Source organism: Acinonyx jubatus, chromosome C2 (genome assembly GCF_027475565.1).
Source record: "Acinonyx jubatus isolate Ajub_Pintada_27869175 chromosome C2, VMU_Ajub_asm_v1.0, whole genome shotgun sequence".
Lineage (NCBI taxonomy): Eukaryota > Metazoa > Chordata > Mammalia > Carnivora > Felidae > Acinonyx > Acinonyx jubatus.
This window is the reverse complement of record NC_069384.1, coordinates 67,159,373-67,180,866: the sequence shown is the minus strand read 5'-3', so window position 1 is coordinate 67,180,866 and position 21,494 is coordinate 67,159,373. Positions and strand designations below refer to the sequence as shown.

The following is a 21,494-nucleotide window of genomic DNA, read 5'->3' as shown; positions in this document are numbered from 1 at the left end:
TACATTTAACCGACTGAACCACCGAGGCACCCCCAACTTTCATTTAAAAGCAGGAACATCTCTTCTTCAACTTAAATAAGAGCCGAGCAGTTTGTTGAAAGCAAGAGGTTGGGGTGCCTGGGTGGCTCAGTCAGTTAAGCCTCCAACTCTTGGTTTTGGCTCAGGTCATGATCTCATAGTTTGTGAGTTCAAGCCCCGCATCGGGCTCTGCACCGACAGCACAGAGCCTGCTTGGGATGTTTTCCTTTCTCTCTGCCCCTCCCTCACTCACTCTCTATCTCTCTATCAAAAATAATAAATAAATTTTCAATAATAAAAGGAAAGAAAGAGACTTTGCTGCTACCCTCTGGCCCCTTAAGGAGATGCCAGGGGAGCCTGGTTTGAGAACTGCTGGACTAGATAGTATTTATGGGTCAGTAGTTGACTAGGGCATGATTTGTCCACAAAACCAGGCATAAGAAGAGCCAAGTCCAGAGCACTGTGCTGTCTCTGTTTTAAAGTTTATTATACTTGAGTTCATGACTTTGGGGAGCATAGCAGAAGTCATGTATGGATATGTATTTCAAAAGATAGGCTGTCTCTACCTGGAGATTCCGATTTAGTAGGTGTGAAAATAAGTCTCCAGCACCTATAGTTTTAAATAACTCCATCAGAACATGTTGTCATTAGAGTGCAAAAGGTTAATGCACTAGTTATGCCCAGAAATATCTACACTGCTTAGAGAGAATATGGCTTTCTGGCTACCTCAGTTGAGAGACTTTTTGAAATGCTTTTACTTCCATTGTACTATTGTTCCTGCTGCCCAAGTGAGACACTCTTCCCCTAGATATATGCATAATTATGTCTATTGTTTATTTTCTGTCTCCAGCCTCTAAAATGTAAGCTTCATTTGTGTGGGCATGTTTGTTTTATTCAGTGATTCATCACAAGCTTCTAGAACAGTCAGTAAATATTTGTTGAATAACTATTATTAGTGAGATAATTCATGTATGTTATTGGTTTAAAATATTTCTTGGACTGCTCTGGAAACCTAACTTCCATCTGTAGCATTTTCTGTATAAGAGTGTTCCAAGTGCCAGAAAACAGATATGCAAGTGAAAATGTGTAACACTACCATATAGAAGATTTGGTTCTTGATGGACTGTAACTTTATTTTCAAAACAGGGCGTGATATGGTCTGACTTTGGGTTTCCTGGAAGAAATGGACGGCAAAGTACATTGTGGATTGGCTCTATGGGGGCCCATACTCCCTGTCATCTGGACTCCTATGGTTGCAATTTAGTATTCCAGGTACAAGGAAGGTAATGCACAGGTGCACGTGGGGGAAAGACAGAGAGAGAGAGAGAGAGAGAGTGTGTGTGTATGTGTGTGTGTGTGTGTGTGTGTGTGTGAGTGTGAGTGAGATACAGAAAGAAGAATGAGGATCAGGCAGGTAGCAGACCCCAAGGTTTAGCCCCATTTCCACCCTGTGGAAATGACCTCTGACCAGGGCAGATCTCTTAATCTCTCGTCCAGTTTCCTCCTTTTTGAAGTAAGGGGAACAGTTCAAATGATGGTTTCCATGTGTCTCTCAGCCATGATCAGGCTTACCTTCAGAAACCTGATCCTAGAGCTCCAGGATCCCACTCCGCGTTCAGCTAGACAACTGCCTAGTGTCTGTGTTTGTAGTTTTCAGACTTCTATTTAAAAGCAGGAAGACCCTTTCTTCAAACCTAAATAAATAAGAGCAGAGCTGTTTGGTGAAAGAAAGAGGCTTTGCTCCTACCCTAAGGCCTCTGAGGAGATGCCAGGGAGCCTGGTTTGGGAACTCTGCTGCATGAGATGGTATTTGTGGCCCCTTTGAAGTCTAAATTTTAGTCTGTGCCTACGTGTAGACAGTGCTGTATCTTATTACTTTAGGTAAGTTCTTTTCCATGTGTCTGTAGACCTTGAGATATATAAGGGTAAGTCAGGCAATATTTTTAATAGTCCCTGGTTCCGGGAGTTCCCTCAGAGTTTACGTGTTTCTGCCCGTTGGAGGATTATTCAGAATGTTTTACGTACAGCCTTATTTTCCCCTAATTAGTGATGCTCCAGTCTCCTTTCCTGGCCTTTTGGAAAATTTACAGGATGGTACAGAGGGAAAAACAGAAATGGATATTTCCAAGTTCTCAAACTCTTTAGACATGAAAAGGATTATAAGTGGTTCCAAAAGAAACAGTAAATAAGTGTGTGAATAGATTTCACATGCAAAGTATTTTGGAAACTTTTTGAAACTCTTAAAACATGGTATAAGATAGTCTACTTCTGGATTCATTAAGTCTTTCTAAAGGGCATAGAGTGTTTTGGATACATTATTAAGTATTCATTGTGGATGCCACAATGAATCGTGTGCATGGTCCTTGCCTTTATGGAGTTCATAGTCTGAGCCTTAAACTTGGTAAGAGAGGTATTGTTGTAAGTAGCTATTTTGCATGTGTTCTGAATTGGGAAAGAAATTCAGTTAGGAAAACATTACAAAACAAAAAACAAAAAAAACCCTGTGTTCTTTCTGTGATATAGCAGGTACCATGTGTTACAATAGGAATGGAGGTGAATGAGTAAGATCCCTCTCTGCCCTGAGTGAGTTTATAGGAGTACAGGCAAGTCCACAGGTAGCTGTGATAGAAGGCAGAATGAACATGCCCTTCAGGAAGGTTTCAAAAGAGCTGTGGTACTGAAAAGTAGGATAGCGTTCCTGCTGGAAAGTTGAAGATTTCAGAGAAGAGCTGCCATTTGTTTATGTTAGGCTTTAAAGAAAGGGTGAATGTTCAAAAGACATGGGTGGGAGGAGCAGAGGGACCAGCATGAGCAGAGCCCTAGGAAAATATGGGGTGTATAGAGAACCCTGTGAGTCATCCTGTGTTAAATTGTGCATTGGAAGCAAAGGGATCATCAGGCAGGAAAGGGAAGTTGGAGCCTGAGGTTGACTTCCAAGCAAATACCTCTTACTCTCTTTCAGCATGAAGGACAATGAGAGGTTTTTTGATCAGGGAATGACATGGTGATTGACCACTTTTTCTGACTGATAAGAGAAGGATGCATATGCAGTTGACTCTTGAACAATGCGGGGGTTAGGGGTGCCCACCCCCTGTGCAGTTGAAAATCCACATATAACTTTTGACTCCCTAAAAACTTAACCACTGTTGACTGGAAGCCTTACCAATAACATAAACAGTTGATTAATACATATTTTGTATGTCCGAGGTATATATACTTATTCTTACAATAAAGTAAGGTAAAGAAAAGAAAATGTTATTAAGAAAATCATAAGGAAGAGAAGATATATTTACAGTACTGTACTGTATTTGTTGGAAAACCATCTAGGGGCACCTTTTGGCTCAGTTGATAGAGCATGTGACTCTTACTCTCGAGGTTGTGAGTTCAGACCCCACATTGGGTACAGAGATTTCTTAAAAAGAAAAGAAAAAAAAAAGAAAAAGCATCTGCAGATAAGTGGACCTGTGCAGTTCAAACCTTGTTGTTGAAGGGTTGACTGTATATTACATTTTAAGCCAAACAAAACAAATTGTATGGGACTGTTACCATTATGGGTATTCCTGTGGGAACACAGCCATGAGGCAGAGGTAGGAGCTGGGACCTGAAGAGGTCAGGAGATCTGTGACCTAGTTCTGGGTCCACCACTATCCACTAGTCTAGTGAATGACGCTGAGCAAGTACTGGGTTCCTCTTCCACTACTTTGAAAATGAAATTAGACTGATGATCTCTTAAGAGTTATTCCAGCTCTAATGTTCTAAACGTAATAAATGCCGAGAATTCTCCCAAACTATAGTCATAGCTATAGTGAAATGGAGCAGCTTTATCATCTCTAAGGCAAAATAAGACTTTGGTGTCTACTTCTTAGTTTGAAAATAGCAGCCAACTGCTTCCTCGTCCTGAAAGGAATGCAATGGCCCTACTGTAACTGTAACCGTAACTCCAAGGGGGTCACTAGAGAGCTTTAAGTCTTTTCTCAGAAGTAGTCTGTCTTTCTCTCTCTCTCTCTCTCTCTCTCTCTCTCTCTCTCTCTCTCTCTCTCTCTCTCTCTCCTTCTCTCTCCTTCTCTCTCCTTCCTTGTCTGTGTATCTTCTTATGTTATACTTCTCCCTTCTTTGCCTCAAATGTCCCCCCTTTATTGGCTGGAAGTGTGGGTGTGTCTAGTGTTTTGCGATTTAAAATTTATCACCTCCATTTTTCAAAAATATTGAAGTGACTGAAACATCTTACAGTTTTCTCTTTTTGAAAATTCCTGTATTATATCAGTCTTTAGCTGTGGGTCATCATTTGTGCATTTCTCTTCCTCATGGATTAACCTAACACAGGTTTCACTTAAGGAATTTACAATCCAAACTGGGAGAAGTCTAGAAACTATTTGGTGGATAATACTGTGGTGGCTCCTGGAGAAGATGAGAATACAGATATTTGAAAGGGAGGGGTTATTCAGGGTAGCTCTGGAATCAAAGACAGAATCTGACTGATGAGGAGGCAGACTCTGATCTGAGATAAGAAAGAATGATCTTACAAACTAGATCCTGTCCCAGCAATAGGGCTGCCTCAGGGTATCAGGAGATACCCACTAGTTGCTGCCTTACCTGCATCCCTGTCTGCATAGGAGATTCCACCACTGAGAGATGGGCCCAGTGACCACTGAGATTGCTCTTGTATTCCTTTATGGACTGAATGAAAATGAACACTTAGCCACTGCCTTCTTAGGTGTTTTGTCTCAAGTTCAGAGTATTAACTTACATCTTTTTTTTTTTTTTAATTAGGAAAAGATGGCATCTCTTTCCACCTGAAGATACTCCTTTCCTTTATCCAACTAGAATCCCTTATGAAGAATCTAGTGTGTTCAGTAAAATCAATGTTGTCAATCCTGATTTAAAACGTTTTCCTCGGTTCTGCAAAGCTCGAAGACATATGGTTACCCTGAATCCAGGACAGGTAATGGGGGCTTTAAAACACTGATGACCTGTCAGCACACACCCCAGCTATAACTTCTCTCATGTCCTTATGCCACATGCCCCACCACCAGTACAAATGAGAATGATTTTCTTCCCTGCTGCTCTGCTATTAGAAGGTTTCAGACATATACTTCTTAGTTTCACAGGTCCTGGAACTATGGGAAAAGGGAATATAGCTCCTCCTACTAGTGAAGAGGAGAATGAACTTTGGAGGAAAACAAGAACTCCCCGTGTTTTGTTTTGTTTTTGTTTTTGTTTTAATTTTTTTTTAACGTTTATTTATTTTTGAGACAGAGAGAGACAGAGCATGAACAGGGGAGGGGCAGAGAGAGAGGGAGACACAGAATCGGAAGCAGGCTCCAGGCTCTGAGCCATCAGCCCAGAGCCCAACGCGGGGCTCGAACTCACCGACTGTGAGATCGTGACCTGAGCTAAAGTCAGACGCTTAACCGACTGAGCCACCCAGGCGCCCCTGTTTTTTTTTTTTTTTAATTTGAGAGAGAACATGCATGAGCAGGGGAGGGAGGGAGGGGGGGGGGGAGAGAGAGAGAGAGAGAGAGAGAGAGAGAGAGAGAGAGAGAGAGAGAGAGAGAGAGAGAATCCCAAGCAGCCTAAATGCCCAGCCTGGAGTCTGACGTAGGGCTTAATCTCATGAGCCGTGAGATCATGACCGGAACCGAAATCAAGAGTCAGACATTCAATTGAGCCACCCAGGTGGTCCTAACAGTCATTATTAATAATGTTAAGAGAAAGTGTCAAGGCATGGGTACTAGAGCAACTTTGGAATATTTATTCACAATTAGTATCTTTCCAACTATACTAGAACATAAATGCAGGTTGGAATGCATCCAAGTGATGGGGTAACAAAAGCAGAATGAACAGAGAATGATTTGCTGTTAAGCAAGAATGGATGTTCCCTTTACAAAGGACTGTCTCTGAAATATTCCAAAGATTTTGTTCTTAGTGCTTCGGTCCAGTGGGGAAAATCACCTTTGCAACATTGGCATTTGCTGTCTGGTATTTTATTAACAATTTGAAAAGTTTTTTAGGTTCTTTAGGAGATTTTATTTCCTCAAGTGTTCCTCTCCCCTGCCTGTTTTCTTCCTTCACTCCCTTCTCACTGGCTCTTTTCCTGCTTCCTTCATTTATGAGTACAAATAACGTAACTTGACAAAGTTGCTTCAACCCGTTAGCTGTCACTCCCTAGACACCTATCCCCCAGCCTCTGACAACCACTCATCTCTTTTATATCTCTATAGATTTACCTAATCTGGACATTTCACTTAAGGGCAGTCGTACAAGTGGCCTGTTGTGTCTGGCTTCTTTCACATAGCACCAGGCTGTAGAATGTTATCAGTACTTCATTCCTCTTTATGGCTAAATGTATTTCATTCTATGGATATACATTTTGCTTATCCATTGATCAGTTAATGGACATTTGGGTTGTTTCCACTTTTTGGCTATTATGAAGAATATGGACACTTGAGTACAGTTTTTGAGTGAACATATGTTTTCAGTCCTCTTGGTTATATACCTAGGAGTGAAATTGCTGGCAGTGATATGGCAGCACTGTGTTTAACTTTTTGAGGAATTGCCAAACTTTTCCACAGCAGCTACACCATTTTACATTCCCATGAAGCAATGTGTGAAGGTTCTGATTTCTTCACATCCATACCAACACTTGTTATTTTCCATTATTACTATCATTATCACTATTTTATTATTCTAGCCATTCTAGTGGATGTGAAGTGGTTGGTAATTCATTTGTCTTCTGTTTTCATAGCCAGATTTGAATGTGTGGTTCTATTATATCAGTGTGTCTTATATTCTGCTCATTCTTTAATCTACCAATGACTGGTTCCCTCTCTTACCACTTTACTGAAAGTATAACCTGATGGGACATTTATGACCTCCTAATGACTAAGTACAGTAGCCCTTTTTAGGGCTCAGTTCTCCTAAAAGGTGCTTCTTCCCATATCGTAGCTCTACTTTGTTCATAGCAAATGCCACCAGTTTTCTAAATCTCTGAAGATCATCCTATCTGCTCTGCCCAACTTCCATGGGTGCTAATCTCATATTGCATCTGGACAAATGCAATCCTTCTTGACTCTGTCTGTTGCTTTTGTTTACTAAATCTTCCATTTTAAATCTTAACATTTAATAATTAGACCATTATAAGAATCTCCTGTCCTTCCTAGGCTCTCCCATAATGTCTCTATTCTGACTATCCCCCTACTAAAAACTTCTTAGCAACTCTTTAATGCTTACAGAGTAATATCCAGATTTTTTATTCTGAATTCAGGGCCATCCACTGGCCCTACCCTAACTCTCCCACCTTATCTCTCATTACTCTGTCTGTAATAGTAAGACTAGCCTACTTGCTGTGCCTCAACAGCCCCACCTCCCTGTGCTACTTCTCCCTCCTGACATGTCCTCATTCTTTCCTCTGTCTACATTCTCTCCTAACCCTGGTTCAGACTGCACTTCCTCCATCTGGGCTGCCCCTGCCCTCCCTGGTTCCTGCCTGCATCTCCCACCTCTGACGTTCTCTAGCACCAACGTCCGATCCTCTAAGTTATCACTTATCCAGTGCTCCCTTTCCACCTATTGTTTCTTCATTGGCTTCATTTTTAGACCATGAGAAGACAAACTACTTCCTATATTTTTACCTATGCCTTCTTTCAGAATGCGTACAACTAGTTTGCATTGGAAAGGAGGAAAACTTAGAATCTCAGAGTCCTTTACTAATATTTAGATGCAGACAGAACAGGTTTAGGATTAAGGAGACTGGAAAGCTAGCAATATTCTTTGTAGAAGATATGAACTTGTCAATTAAAAAAAGGAATAAAAGATTGCGTGTTTGTTTTTGTTTCTTGTTTCCCTTTCCGACAGCAATGTTACTATAAATTTGTATGTATTCCTAGCAGTTTCAGCTAGGGTCTGATTCTGACATAAAAACAAAATGTGCTGTTCTTGTGCTAACTTACTTTTTGTTTGCTTTTCAGGTTCTGTTTGTTCCCAGACACTGGTGGCATTATGTAGAATCCATCGATCCCGTCACTGTCAGTATAAACTCATGGATTGAGCTGGTACTTTTTTTTTTTTTTAAGTAAATGTAATCCCTGCTTTTAAGGTATATATAGTCTGTCTATAAAAAAAGTTCCAGTATTAACTTTGGTTTGATATGCTATTATTGATGTATTCTATGCTGTGTTAATGGGTGTTTAGGTTGGAATTAGGATTCTCGGTGATGCACCATTCTTTCTTTTCAGGGCACATGATGGGCCCCAGTGTTGGTGTGCAGGGTCTTCTCCTTTGACTAGTGTTATTAGGAGAACTGTGTTGGGCCTGTCTAGATCTGCCGTGTATGTTCCACATTACCAGTCCTTTCTATACCATCTGGGCCAGAGATAACTGCTTCTTGGTTCAGGGTCCTTATTACTAATTGCACAATTCTTTGTCCTGGCTTATACATTTCCTTAAAGTAGAGTCTTTGAGTGCCAAGACTTTATCATTTCATTTCTGCCAGAGGACTTTTCCCTGAAATATGCCCTGCTTAATCTTGGTCACCTGCTCTACTTGACAATGAAAATGGCTGCCCAGTGTGGTTCAACCAAGGCCTTCATTGCACCTGTGCCTCTTTAACCAGAGGCTTTGATTGCAAAGGTTTTGAATGCACCTCTCGTTTCTCTTTGGCTACTGTATCCTCCCCTTGGGATTTCCTCATCCTTTGGTAATGGGGAGGGCTTTGTCATGGGTGGAGCATAATGAATACTAATCACAAGAGGCTGTACTATTGGGATTAGGTGAGAGGAACGGTGGGAGATTTGTAGACTCAGTTAGTTACTCAGTTCTGCTGGTAGCATGCTGAATTGTAGTTGGGGCAAATGTCAAAATACCATCCACTCCCAGTCCTGACAGTGCTTCACTCTCAAGGTAGCTCTTTTCATTGTTAAATAGTGGAGCTGTTACCCGCCTGCTTATCAATGTACCGATTATTTCTGAAACTATGCACATTTTTTTTTTTTAAGTAGGCTTCATGCCCACTGCAGAGCCCAGTGTGGGACTTGAACTCACAATCCTGAGATCAGGACCTGAGCTGAGATTAAGAGTCAGCCATTTAACCGATTGAGCCACTCAGGCACCCTGAATTTTTTTCTTTTTTAAATATTTGAAGATACCTGCCATATGTCTCCTTAAATTTTTCTTTCCCAGGCTCAAAACCTCTGGTTTCTTTAATACTGTTTTTTATATGACTTTTATTTTTTTCCAGATTCTTCACCATTTTGGTCATAGACTTTGGAACTTGGTAGGTTTAAGTTTCAGGTCTGTACCTTTATTAGCTGGCTAACCTAGATAGTTAGCTAATCTCATTAAGCCTAAGTTTCCTCACTTGCAGAATGGAGATTATGATTGCACCCACCTCAGTACGGTAGTTGTGAGACTGAAGTTGGGGAAAACTAATCCGCTGCCTAACACATGGGAAGTGTTTAAAAACAGAAATTGCTATGAGGAGGAGGAAGGACTATTATGTCAAGAGTAGCCCTCCTAATGTACAAATACCAGGAGGCCTCAGTTCATGGAATATGATTTCTGTCTCACATGACTTAGATCCTGAATTTATTCAGTGCTGCTTATAATATTGCATTAGCCTTTAGGAATCTGATCTCACTTTGGGTTCATATTCAGCTTGAGAATATCCAGTGCTTTTGTTCACATGATCAGCTTCCATGTCTGGCTGCCCTCCCTTGTGAAGCTGTAAAGCTGGTTATTTAAACCTGCATCCAGGACTCCAGTCACCTCTCTCAGCTGTTGTCATGGTCATTTGGTTGAGCATTCCAGCCTGCCAAGATAGTTTTGAATTTGGTTCTCTTCTGTGTTGTTAGTGAACTCCTTCAAGCGGGCCTGTGCCCTTTTGATATGTCCTCATTCATCCTAGAATGTATCCTTGCTTTCTAGTACAAGAAGATATCTCAGGATTGCCTTGTATTTTCCTTGCCTCGCACTTGGAAATCAGTAATTTCTCCAAGTGGTCATGGTTCGTTTCAGTGAGGGATGGTACTTAGAAACTGAGATTGGGGCTCTGAGGCTGTCGTTCGTTTTTACTGGTGTGTCACTGTTTCCAGACCTTTAAGTGATAAAGCTAGATTGTAAGGTAGATAGGTAGATATGGATATATTTATATTTCTAATTCAAGATTAATATTATAAATTTTTTCCCTATTTGTTTCTGTGTTTTTATCTCTTCTCTTACACTGAAAATCCAGATCCATCCTTACAGTAACATCTGCTTATTTCCTTTATTCACCTGTATATGTTTAAGATGTTCACATTTGCAGTTTCAAAATTCCAATATCAGTATTACTAACCACAAAACTTGCAAATAAAATTTAAGATTCTTTTTGGTCCTTTTTATTGTTAGACCATATTCCAGTAAGGGGGTACAAAGTACTGTGTTTAGAAATTACTGTGAAGGGATTCTTTTCACTTGTGGTCATGTTACTAATTTTAGGTAGATTTGTTTGTTTCAGTTTGTTTTCAACATTAGGATTTACTTTTTTCCCATTTTGACCTAATTTAATATTTTGAATATGTTAATCATTTAACTTGTTAAAATGGTATTAAAAAGTATATGTAGAGAATTCTCCTTTTCCTCTCTGTCCCTCTCTGGATTCCATCCTTCTTCCCTTGGGCAGGGCTCTGTTTTTAATTATTTCTAGTTTATCATTCCAGTGTATCTTCTTTGTGAACATATATGGAAATAATTAAGTAAATGAACAAATATATTTATGACTTTATATGTGAATAAGAATGTAAACAAACCTTTATATATTTGATTTATATGCTTATCCATATATATTCCCTCTTAGTTCCTCTCCTTTCTTACACAGAAAGTAATAAGTTACAGTGTTCTGCACCCTGCTTTTTTCACACAACAATACTATTCTGAACTTGACTACATGATATTACAGAGATATCTTCACTTTTTTCCCCAACAGCTGTTCAGTACCCCATTATATGGCACAGAATCATTTATTCACTGGTTCCCAAGTGGATGGATGTTTGGGTTGTTTCCAGCCTTTTGTAATTAGAAATAGTGCCAGTGAGTAACCTTGTGCACATGTTGTTTTATATTTTCCAGGAGAGTGTCTTTGGGTAGTCTTAAAAGTGGGTTAGCCAAATCACGAGGTAAATGGATCTTTAATTTTGTTAGGTTTTGCCAAATTCTACTTTACAGTGATTGTGCCATTTTGCATTTCCATCAGTAGTACATGATGTGTTTCTTTCCTCCACAGCCTCACCAACAGGATATATTGTTGAACGTTATTGCTTCTGATTTCTGAATCATAGTTAGAAAAACATTTCCTTTTTCCAGGTCATAAAGGAGTTTAGAACTTGGATTGTTTCATTTTTTTACATTTAGGTATCTCATCCACTTAGTGGTTTTTACTAATGTATGATGTAAGGTTGTGATCTATTTTTTTAAAATTTTTTAATGTTTATTTATTTTTGAGAGAGAGAGAGAGAGAGAGAGCGTGCAGTGGAGGGGCAGAGAGAGAGAGCAGGAGAAACAGAATCCAAAGCAGGCTCCAGGCTCTGTGCTGAAAGCACAGAGCCCGAAGCAGGCTCGAACTCACTGACGGTGAGATCATGACCCGAGCTGAAGTCGGAAGCTTAACCGACTGCGCTACTCAGGCACTCTGAGATCTATTTTTATCTTTTACCAAATGATAATAGAATTGTCAGGGACATCATTTATTTTAAAGTCTGTCTTTTCTCTGGTGATTTGAAATGTTGCTTTAATCATATACTAGATATCTATGTGTACTTGGTTGGGTCTATTTCTTCCATTGGCCTTTCTTCATGTTCTTTCAACACTTCACCCTGTTTTATCTAGAGAAGTCTTACAGTATGGTTTTAGTATCTGTAAGGCCAGAAACCTTTTTTTTTTTTTGCAGTGTTTCCCTGACTCTTCTTGAATTTGTTTTTTCATGTGATCTTTAGAGTCAGTTCATCTACCTTCAGGAAAAAAAAAGATTGATATTTTTATTCCATTTATATTAAATTTTATATGAGCTGTATGGTGTTGAAATGTCCTATCCAGGAATGAGATATCTTTCTTCTCGTCCAAGTCTAGTTGTCTTTGTTCCAGGATTGTTTTAAAGTTTTCCTCACATTGGATTTACACATTTCTTTTCAAGGCTTATTCCTGGGCATTTTATCTTTTTTTGGCTGCTATGGTAAGTGAGGTGGGTCTTCTCTTCCATTATATCATTTGAGTGGATGTTGTTGGTGTATACGAAGACTATTGATTTTTGTGTTAATTTGAATTATTTTCTTGTGTGTAGTGATTTTTTTATTGACTTTCTTGGGTTTTAAGGTATCTCTCAGATTATCTGAAAATTAAGATACTTTTACCTGTTCCTTTCCAATTGGTTTTCCTGTAGTTATTTTCCTTTGTCCAATCACATTGGCTAGTACTTCCCAATCAATAATACAAAATAATGGAGATAGGGGGCATCCTTGTCTTTTTCTGATTTTAGAGAGAATTCTCTAGTGATTTTTCTTTTTTTTTTTTCAACGTTTATTTATTTTTGGGGCAGAGAGAGACAGAGCATGAACGGGGGAGGGGCAGAGAGAGAGGGAGACACAGAATCAGAAACAGGCTCCAGGCTCTGAGCCATCAGCCCAGAGCCTGACGCGGGGCTCAAACTCACGGACCGCGAGATCGTGACCTGGCTGAAGTCGGATGCTTAACCGACTGCGCCACCCAGGCGCCCCTCTAGTGATTTTTCTTGAAGTAAAATGCTGGATTTGTGGGTGAGTTGTATATATATATATATTATCATGTTAAGTATCTGTCAACTAATTGCTTATTTTGTTGGGGTTTTTTTAATTCAAGAAAGGTGTTAAACTTTGTTGAATGCCTTTTAAGCGTCGATGGAAATGATCAAATAAGACTCCTCTTTAGTAAATATCTGGTATTTGAGTAAATTAAATCAATGGATTTTCTAGTATGGGCCATCAATTTCTGGAACAAATCATACTTGGTTGTGATGTATTCTTTCTTAACGTACTATATAGAATACCATTTGTTCCTGTTTTATTTAGATTTGAGTTCACCTGGCCCCAAGAGTTTAAAAGCCTTCACCATGGTCTTTTTAGAAGCTTGTTATATACTGTCTGTTCAGCTGTCTCTCTTAGAATTTTTCAAAGGATTGGTGTCATTGAGTATACAAGTTACGCTGACTTAAAGTAGATGATTTCTGTCCTTCACCAAGCCAGAAATGTAGTTCCTTCTATAACTTCTATAGTTCATTCATTCTTCACAGTTCATTCATTCTTCCTTGAAAAACTGGAATGCAGATTAGGAGCTGAGTAATTATATCTTCCTCTGTCATGTGTTGCTTTTATCCTTATCTCTTCAAGCACTGAACCATAGTTTTTTCACGTTGCCAAATTTGACTCCAAAAACCCTTAGGTTTTAAAACGTAAAATATTCGGTAACTCAGGCAAACTCCTGACTCTGGTATTCTTGTCACAAGTCACATAGATTTGGGGAAAAAAGTAGAAATTTTAGTTCTGTTCAGGTGGTACAATATTCATCTGTTCTTTGTTTCTCTGTTAAAGTGGTGCAGATTCTATTTTAATATTTTCCAAAGGATAAAGTATATTCTCAATTCTTCTCAATTGTGCCTTTTTAAAATGTTTCTTTTAGTATTCCTCCTTATTCTTGTAGTATTGAAATATATTTACTTTATTAATATTTTCCCCCAAACTTTAAAGAATATTTTTGTTAATTTTTTAACAACTTTCCTCTTGCTCTAATAATTTTTCCACTTTTGTGTCTCATTGTATTTATACATGTAAAATAATATATATGTAACATATTTGTAATGGTGTAATTTCACTCATCCCCCCCCACTCCTCTCCTTTCTGGATGAAGGGTAGGGGGAGGTACAGCCTTCCAGTTATGGAATGAATGAGTCACAGGGATGAAAGGTACAGCATAGGGAATAGAGTCAGTGGAATTGTAGGAATGTTGTATGGTGACAGATGGTGACTACACTCGTGGTGAGCATAGCAGTGTATAAGTTGTTGAGTCACTATGTTGTACACCTGAAATGAATGTAACATTGTGTGTCAATTATACCTCAATTAAAAAAATTTCTTGGAGGTTTTTGAGAGCTTCGAGGAGTTTTACTTCTTTTACTAGTTTTGGTAGCTTTAAAAAAGTGCAGCTTTTTAAAAGCCCATTAAGAAGCAAATGGACTAGAATAGAACTATTTTAGGATCCCAAATAAGTGCATTTGAATACTCTGTGGAAAAACAATAAAGCGTGAAGTTCAGAAATTTTAAGTATATTCAGGAATTGTGCGATTATGGAAAGAGCCTAAATGTCCATCAACTGATGAATGGATAAAGAAATTGTGGTTTATATACACAACGGAGTACTATGTGGCAATGAGAAAGAATGAAATATGGCCCTTTGTAGCAACGTGGACGGAACTGGAGAGTGTTATGCTAAGTGAAATAAGCCATACAGAGAAAGACAGATAACATATGTTTTCACTCTTATGTGGATCCTGAGAAACTTAACAGGAACCCATGGGGGAGGGGAAGGAAAAAAAAAAAAAAAGAGAGGTTAGAGTGGGAGAGAGCCAAAGCATAAGAGACTCTTAAAAAATGAGAACAAACTGAGGGCTGATGGGGGGTGGGAGGGAGGGGAGGGTGGGTGATGGGTATAGAAGAGGGCATCTTTTGGGATGAGCACTGGGTTCTGTATGGAAACCAATTTGACAATAAATTTCATATATTTAAAAAAAAAAAGTGAATTGGGGTGCCTGGGTGGCTCAGTCGGTTGGGCGTCCGACTTCAGCTCAGGTCACGATCTCGCAGTCCGTGAGTTCGAGCCCCGCGTCGGGCTCTGGGCTGATGGCTCAGAGCCTGGAGCCTGCTTCCGATTCTGTGTCTCCCTCTCTCTCTGCCCCTCCCCCGTTCATGCTCTGTCTCTCTCTGTCCCAAAAATAAATAAACGTTAAAAAAATTTTTTTTTTAAAAAGTGAATTGATTTCATAAAAAAAAAAAAGGAATTGTGCGATCATACTATAATCAATTTTAGAACATTTTCATCAACCTGAAAAGACACCCCTTGCGTGTTAGTAGTTGCTCCCCTCTAGCTGTAGGCAATCACCAACCTATTTTCCCCTCTAGCTTTAGGCAATCACCAACCTATTTTCTGTCTCTATAGATTTGCCAATTTGGGAATCATGTAGTATGTGGTCTTTTGTGGCCAGCATCTTTCACTCAGCATTATGTATTTTCAAGATTCATCTATGTTGTAGCATATATCATACTATCTTCCCTTTTTTAGAAAACGTTTTAGGGGTGTCTGGGTGGCTCAGTCAGTTAAGCGTCCGACTTCGACTCAGGTCATGATCTCGTGGTCCATGAGTTCGAGCCCTGCGTCAGGCTCTGTGCTGACAGCTCAGAGCCTGGATCCTGCTTCAGATTCTGTGTCTCCCTCTCTCTCTCTGCCCCTCCCCTGCTCATGCTCTGTCTCTCTCTCAAAAATAAATAAACATTAAAAAAATAAAAAAAAAACATTTTAACGTTTTGGCTTTTTTTTTAAACGTTTATTTATTTATTTTTAGAGAGAGTGGGAGCAGGGGAGGGGCAGAGAGAGGGGGAGAGAGAGAATCCCAAGCAGACTCTGTGCTGTCAGTTCAGAGCCCGATGCCCGGCTCTATCTCACCGACAGTGAGATCATGACCTGAGCTGAAATCAAGAGTCGGTCGCTTAACTGACTGAGCCATCCAGGTGCCCCGATAATTCATTCCCTTTTATGGCTGAATAATATTCCACCGAATGAATATACTACATTTTGTTTATCTACTCATCACTCGGTGGATATGTGGCTTGTGTCGATTTTTTGCTATTATGAATAATGCTACTGTTAACATTTGTGTACAATTTTTTTTTAAAAGACACATTTATTCAGCGTCATGATCAGACTATTACATTTAGCAATCAACAGCATGGGTGCAAAAAAAAAAAATCTACATTAAAACACTTTATTGGAATGCTTTACACTTTCCACAGAACAGAAACTAAAATAACCTGTTATACAATTAGTCACAAATACAGTCCTCGAGTTTTTTGCCCATACACATGAGTATTGTCTAAAACATGTCTTCTTTGTAGCAGCTAGGCCCTGCCACCACTGTGCTTGGCTGAGTTCACAAATCTGTTGTAACCTGCAGCTTCCCTGTCACTTCTCTGGCTCTCTTCTCCTGCTAAGCTTTGTTTCCTGGCAGTAATTAAAACCTTCTGCCACTGCCATAGCTACTGCTGCTGCTGGAACCGCCATAGCCACCTTGGTTTCGTGGCTTGGCAAAGTATTGGCCTCCACCACCATAGGGGCCAGAGCTTCTGCGTCCAAAATTTCCTCCTTTCATGGGTCCAAAATTTGAAGATTGATTGTTGTAATTGCCAAAATCATTATAGCTTCCACCACCTCCAAAGTTGCTTCCATCGTTACCAAATCCGTTATAGCCATCCCCACTGCCACCATATCCACCACCACCTCGACTGCCGCCAAAGCCACCTCGCCCACTGAAGTTTCCTCCACGGCTCAATTTTTTATGTGAACATATGTTTTCATTTCTCCTGTGTGGCCATCTAGGAGTGGAATTTCTGGATCATATGGTATATTAATGGATCCTAAAGACAGGCCAGGAGGCTGGAAACTCAGACAAGAGTTGAAGTTTAAGTCTGGAGTCTGAAATCTGTAGGATGGCTGGCAGACCAGAAACCTACTCACTCAGGGTCTCAAGATTTCTATTACAATCATGAGGCAGAATCCCTTCTCCAGGAAACCTTAGTCTTTGCTTTTAAGGCCTTCACATGAGGTCCACCTACATTATTGAGGATAATCTCCTTAAAGTCAACTGATTGTAAAGGTTAATCACCTCTATAAAGTATTTTCACAGCAACATTTAGACTAGGTAGGGTTTGACAACTGGGTACCATAGCCTAACCAAGTTGACTAATAAAATTAACCGTCACAGGGGCACCTGGGTGGCTCAGTCAGTTAAACATCTGACTCTTGATTTTGGGTCAGGTCATAATCTCACAACTTGTGAGCTCAAGCCCTGACAGCACAGAGCCTGGTTGCGATTCTCTCTCTCCCAATCTCTATACCCCTCCCCCACTTACAATCACTCTTTCTTTCTCTCAAATTAAATAAACTTTAAAATTAACTATCACATATAGCAACTCTGTGTTTAGCCTTTTGAGAAACTGCCAGGCTGTTTCCCAAGCAGTATTGTTTCACCAGCAATGTACAAAGATTCTGATTTCTCCACTTCCTCACCAACACTTGATATTATCTTTTTTATTATAGCCATTCTAGTGTGAAGTGGTGTCTTATCATGGGGATTTCATTCCTTTTCACAGTGGTATAATACTGTCTTATATTAATGTACCCAGTTTATTGGTTCTTTGTTCTGTTGCTGGATAATTGAGTGTTTCCTATTTTTTGTTTTTATAAATAGAATATTCTGTTACACACGTACAAGAGTTTCTCTAAAAACTATGTACTTCTCTAGGAGTAGAATTGCTGGTCTGTAGAGTATACAGCACTCAATTTTACAAGATAATGCCAACATGTTTTCCAAACTGCTGTCCCAGTTTGTACTCCCACCATCAGTGAGTCTGTCAATGCACATTTCTCCACCACTTGGAATTATGAGACTCTCTTTCACCGATTTCATCAGTTTCTTGATTTGTATCTCCTTATTATTAATGGCATACTTTCATGTTTATTAGTCATGTGATTGCTCTTTTTTGAAATGCTTGTCTTCATGTCTTTTGCCCATTTTTTAAAAATTTTTACTTATTTTGAGAGAGAGAGAGTGAGCTCAAGCATGAGCAGGGGAGGGGCAGAGAGAAAGGGAGAGAGAGAGTCCCAAGCAGACTCCATGCAGTCAGCGTGGAGCCTGGTGCAGGGCTTGAACCCATGAATCATGAACTCATGACCCGAGCCAAAATCAAGAGTTGGAGGCTTAACTGACTTAGCCACCCAGGCACCCCCTTTTTCCCATTTTAAAAGATTGGGTTGTTTGTCTTACTGATGTGTGCAGATTCTTTACATATTTTGGATATTAATCTCCTACCAGTTTTATGTGTTACAGACATCTGGTTTGGTTTTTCCCTTTTGGTGCCTTTTGATGAACAGAAGTTGATTTTAATGTAATTTGTCATTAACGCTATAGTCTTTGCTTATTGTATCTTTAAAAAAAAAACGTATTTGGACTTTTAGCCATTCCATTCTTGTGGCCAAGAATGTTTATTACAACTTTTCTTCCATTCCTCAATTAGCTTATCAAATTCAGTGCTTTTTTTAAAAAAAAATGTTAAACATGTCAACAAATGGAAAAAATTGGAAAAAACATCACAAGATGGCTCATACTTAAGGCCTATGTCTTATAGACAGGATAATACTTCCGTTTGGTTGGTGAAATATTCTGCAGCTCTTCTAGATGGCAGGTGATAGTGAATACATAAAAGTTGTGGTCTTCCAACAACATGTTCATTCCTTCTATAACAAAGCTTATATTAATAGGACAATAGGACACACAATTAAACTCTATTCTGTTTTAAGCCATGAGACATACAGACAAGTGAAAAAAAATGTGTTTTTTGATATTGACTCAGGAAGAGGACCACCAAGCCCGGGTAGAAGAAGCAATCACACGCATACTTGTGTGTGCCCTCAAAACTGCAGAGGACCCACACAATACCAGAGCTTGGTTAAACCCAACTGAGGTAGGCCGCTTCTGGATTTCATCATGGCAATTAATTTCCTGTAATAAATCGACCCTGGCTAGAACATTTGCTTTCTAATTCATGTAAATGCATATATCCATTCTAAAGAGTTTTTCTTTTTCCTTAGGTTGAGGAAACATCCCATGAAGTCAATTGTCGCTACTTAAATAGAGCTGTTTCCGCCCTTTTCGATTATTACAGAACATCTAAGGTAGTAGAAGTCCAAGCAATGAGAACAAACAGAGAGCACATGAAAAAGGAAGGATTAAATGTGCACAATCACATGGAGATGGAACAGACAGGCGGCCACGACTTAAGCTTGGGAGTGGTAAAACAGGAGGCAGCAAGTCTCTTTGGCCCTGATCTGGTTCCTGTAATACTGACTTCTGAAGAACTACCCTCAAAGACAGGAAGTATATTTGAAGGTGATGGTAAAGACTTTGTTGGAGAAGATGGAGAACACTCTGGAAAATTGCATTGTACCAAGAGGCAACGAATGATGAGTAAAAGTGAGGATGCAATTGTGGAGCAAAATGCTTCAAATAGTAATATGGCTCCTTCTCAAACACTTATTTCTACAGATGACTTGCTAGACTGCTTGCTGAACCCACAAGTAACCAGGATAGTGGCACAGCTTCTGATACAAGGAAGAAGTTTGTGGTTCTAAGGAAAATGGCTTTAAAAATAATACTTTTAAAATATTTTTTTGAAACGGTGTGATTTTTAAATAAAAGATGGAAGAGCAAAAATTAATGGTACATGCTTATAAATGTACTTGTTCTTACCTAATTGTGTTTCAGTCTCTTGCCACCTTCATTCATGAACATTGCTCCTTGGACAAACTGGCTCTTTGTTATTTGTTGGGCCTTCTTTCTTCAGTGACTTTGCCTTTCCTGTCCCATCCTATCCTTTCAGCCTACCTCAAGTGTAAGTCCCAGGTGTTCTTAACAGAAAGTAATCTCTTCAGCAGCCTCAAGCAGAGGTCAGCCTGCTGCTTGTTTTGTAAATAAAGTTTTATTGGAACACAGCCATGCCATTCATTTACATATTGTCTATGGCAGCTTTAGAGTTACAGTGTCAGAGTTGAGTAGTGACTAAGACAGTTGGCCCACAGAGCTGAAAATACTGTCTGTCCCCTTACAGAAAAAGTTTGACAAACCCTGGCCTAATGCATCCATTGGGTGGATTCTAGCCTTGATCTGAAGTGATCACACTTGTGACACCTGCAGAATTCTCACTGGTTAACCCCTGCCATCTAGAGCAGGAAAAAAAGTAGATGGGGGTCCAATATAAGTCCTCCGTATGGAAGGAACTGAGACATCTAGAAACACCAGTCCTGGGAATGAAAAGCACTGGAGGTTACTGACTCCTGAAACTAACTAAAAGTTTGATTTAGTGAAATTGATCCTACCTACTTTCATTACATTTGCAAGAAGATCTGGGGATAATTATTACTATTACAAAGTAAGAATTTAGAATTAGAAAAGTATGTTGATTTCTGAGTAACCATTTGTGAAACAAATATATAACAGAAAAGATAAGCAAAATAATATTTTTTTTGAGAGCGAGTGGGGGAGAGGGGCAGAAGGAGAGAGAGAGAGAGAGTATCTCAAGCCGTCTCCATACTCTGTACAGAGCCCAAAGCAGAGCTTGATACTACAACCCTGGGATCATGACCTGAGGCAAAATCAAGAGTCAGTTGCTCAACTGACTGAGCCACCCAGGTACCCCAAGCAAAGTAATCTTTTAAGATGAATTGACAACTGTCTCCATCCTTCTCAGTCTTCAGACTCAGGGTATCAGTACATCCAAAAAAAAGAAAGTATATGCCCTCTAGAAGAGAGGAAGGTGTTATATGAACATGACTAGGAAAAGAAGGGTCTGGAAGAAACCTGTCTGTAGGACTTACTACCAATTGACCACTATATACCTATTTATTTGAATTACCTATTTATATAATTATTGTTTATTAACCAGAATGTTACTCCATGGGAGTATGGACCTGGTTTTGATTATTACTGTATTCATAGAGCCTTGATCAGAGTGTCCAGCATACTGTTGGGGGCTTGTTAAATATTGGGCTAAGTGGATTATAAAAAGAACTTTTTGGCAATACTCCATCAAATACATTGGAGTAAAGGATGTTGTGGCCAAGGGCAAGATGTCTGTTCCCCTTAGGAAGCGGATCCTTAACTGCAGAAGTAGACATATTAATATAGTGAGACCAGCATTTTTAAAAAGTGGAACAGAATAGGTGATTTCAGTGAACTCTTTAGAAAGTGTAAGTATTATTTCATACAATTTTCTGGGAGAAGTATTTTTCCAGGATAAGTGTATTTCATAAAACTTTTCAGTTATATTTGTGTGCGTACTAGGCCTGATATAAAGTATATTTCTTCATGTCCTCATGTAGGTTGGGGTCAGAGAAATTTGAAATATATTCTGAGATAACACATTTAATTCAGTTAGAGGTAACAGTCTTTGACACGCTGAGACCTGGGAAGAGAGTTAAGACATTGGTATGAATGGATTTCTAAGTGTAAGTGGGTGATGGGAGATATTTCCTGATTTTATCGAGATGAAGATCCTGGCTATGTGTGGAGTATGGCAGTGAGGAAAGATAGTAAAAGGGGAAGGCCATCAGCCACCAAAAGGAGCTGGATCGCATTTCATCCTGCATTTCTC

General features: G+C 39.4%; 1 protein-coding gene across 2 annotated transcripts in view; it reads left to right on the top strand.

The window, feature by feature from the left end:
* HSPBAP1 (HSPB1 associated protein 1) overlaps positions 1–19,558 on the top strand; it is a 58,355-nt gene extending 38,797 nt beyond the window's left edge. Inside the window, exons 4-8 of one of the 2 annotated variants that reach the window (XM_015082282.3) lie at positions 1,165–1,301; positions 4,789–4,960; positions 7,986–8,069; positions 18,699–18,809; positions 18,937–19,558. In XM_015082282.3, the coding sequence (XP_014937768.1) occupies positions 1,165–1,301; positions 4,789–4,960; positions 7,986–8,069; positions 18,699–18,809; positions 18,937–19,476 (1,044 nt within the window). In that variant the 3' untranslated portion in view covers positions 19,477–19,558. The remainder of the gene's footprint in view (positions 1–1,164; positions 1,302–4,788; positions 4,961–7,985; positions 8,070–18,698; positions 18,810–18,936) is intronic. The other variant, XM_015082283.3, reaches the window with a different exon arrangement.
* The last annotated feature ends 1,936 nt before the right edge of the window (positions 19,559–21,494 follow it).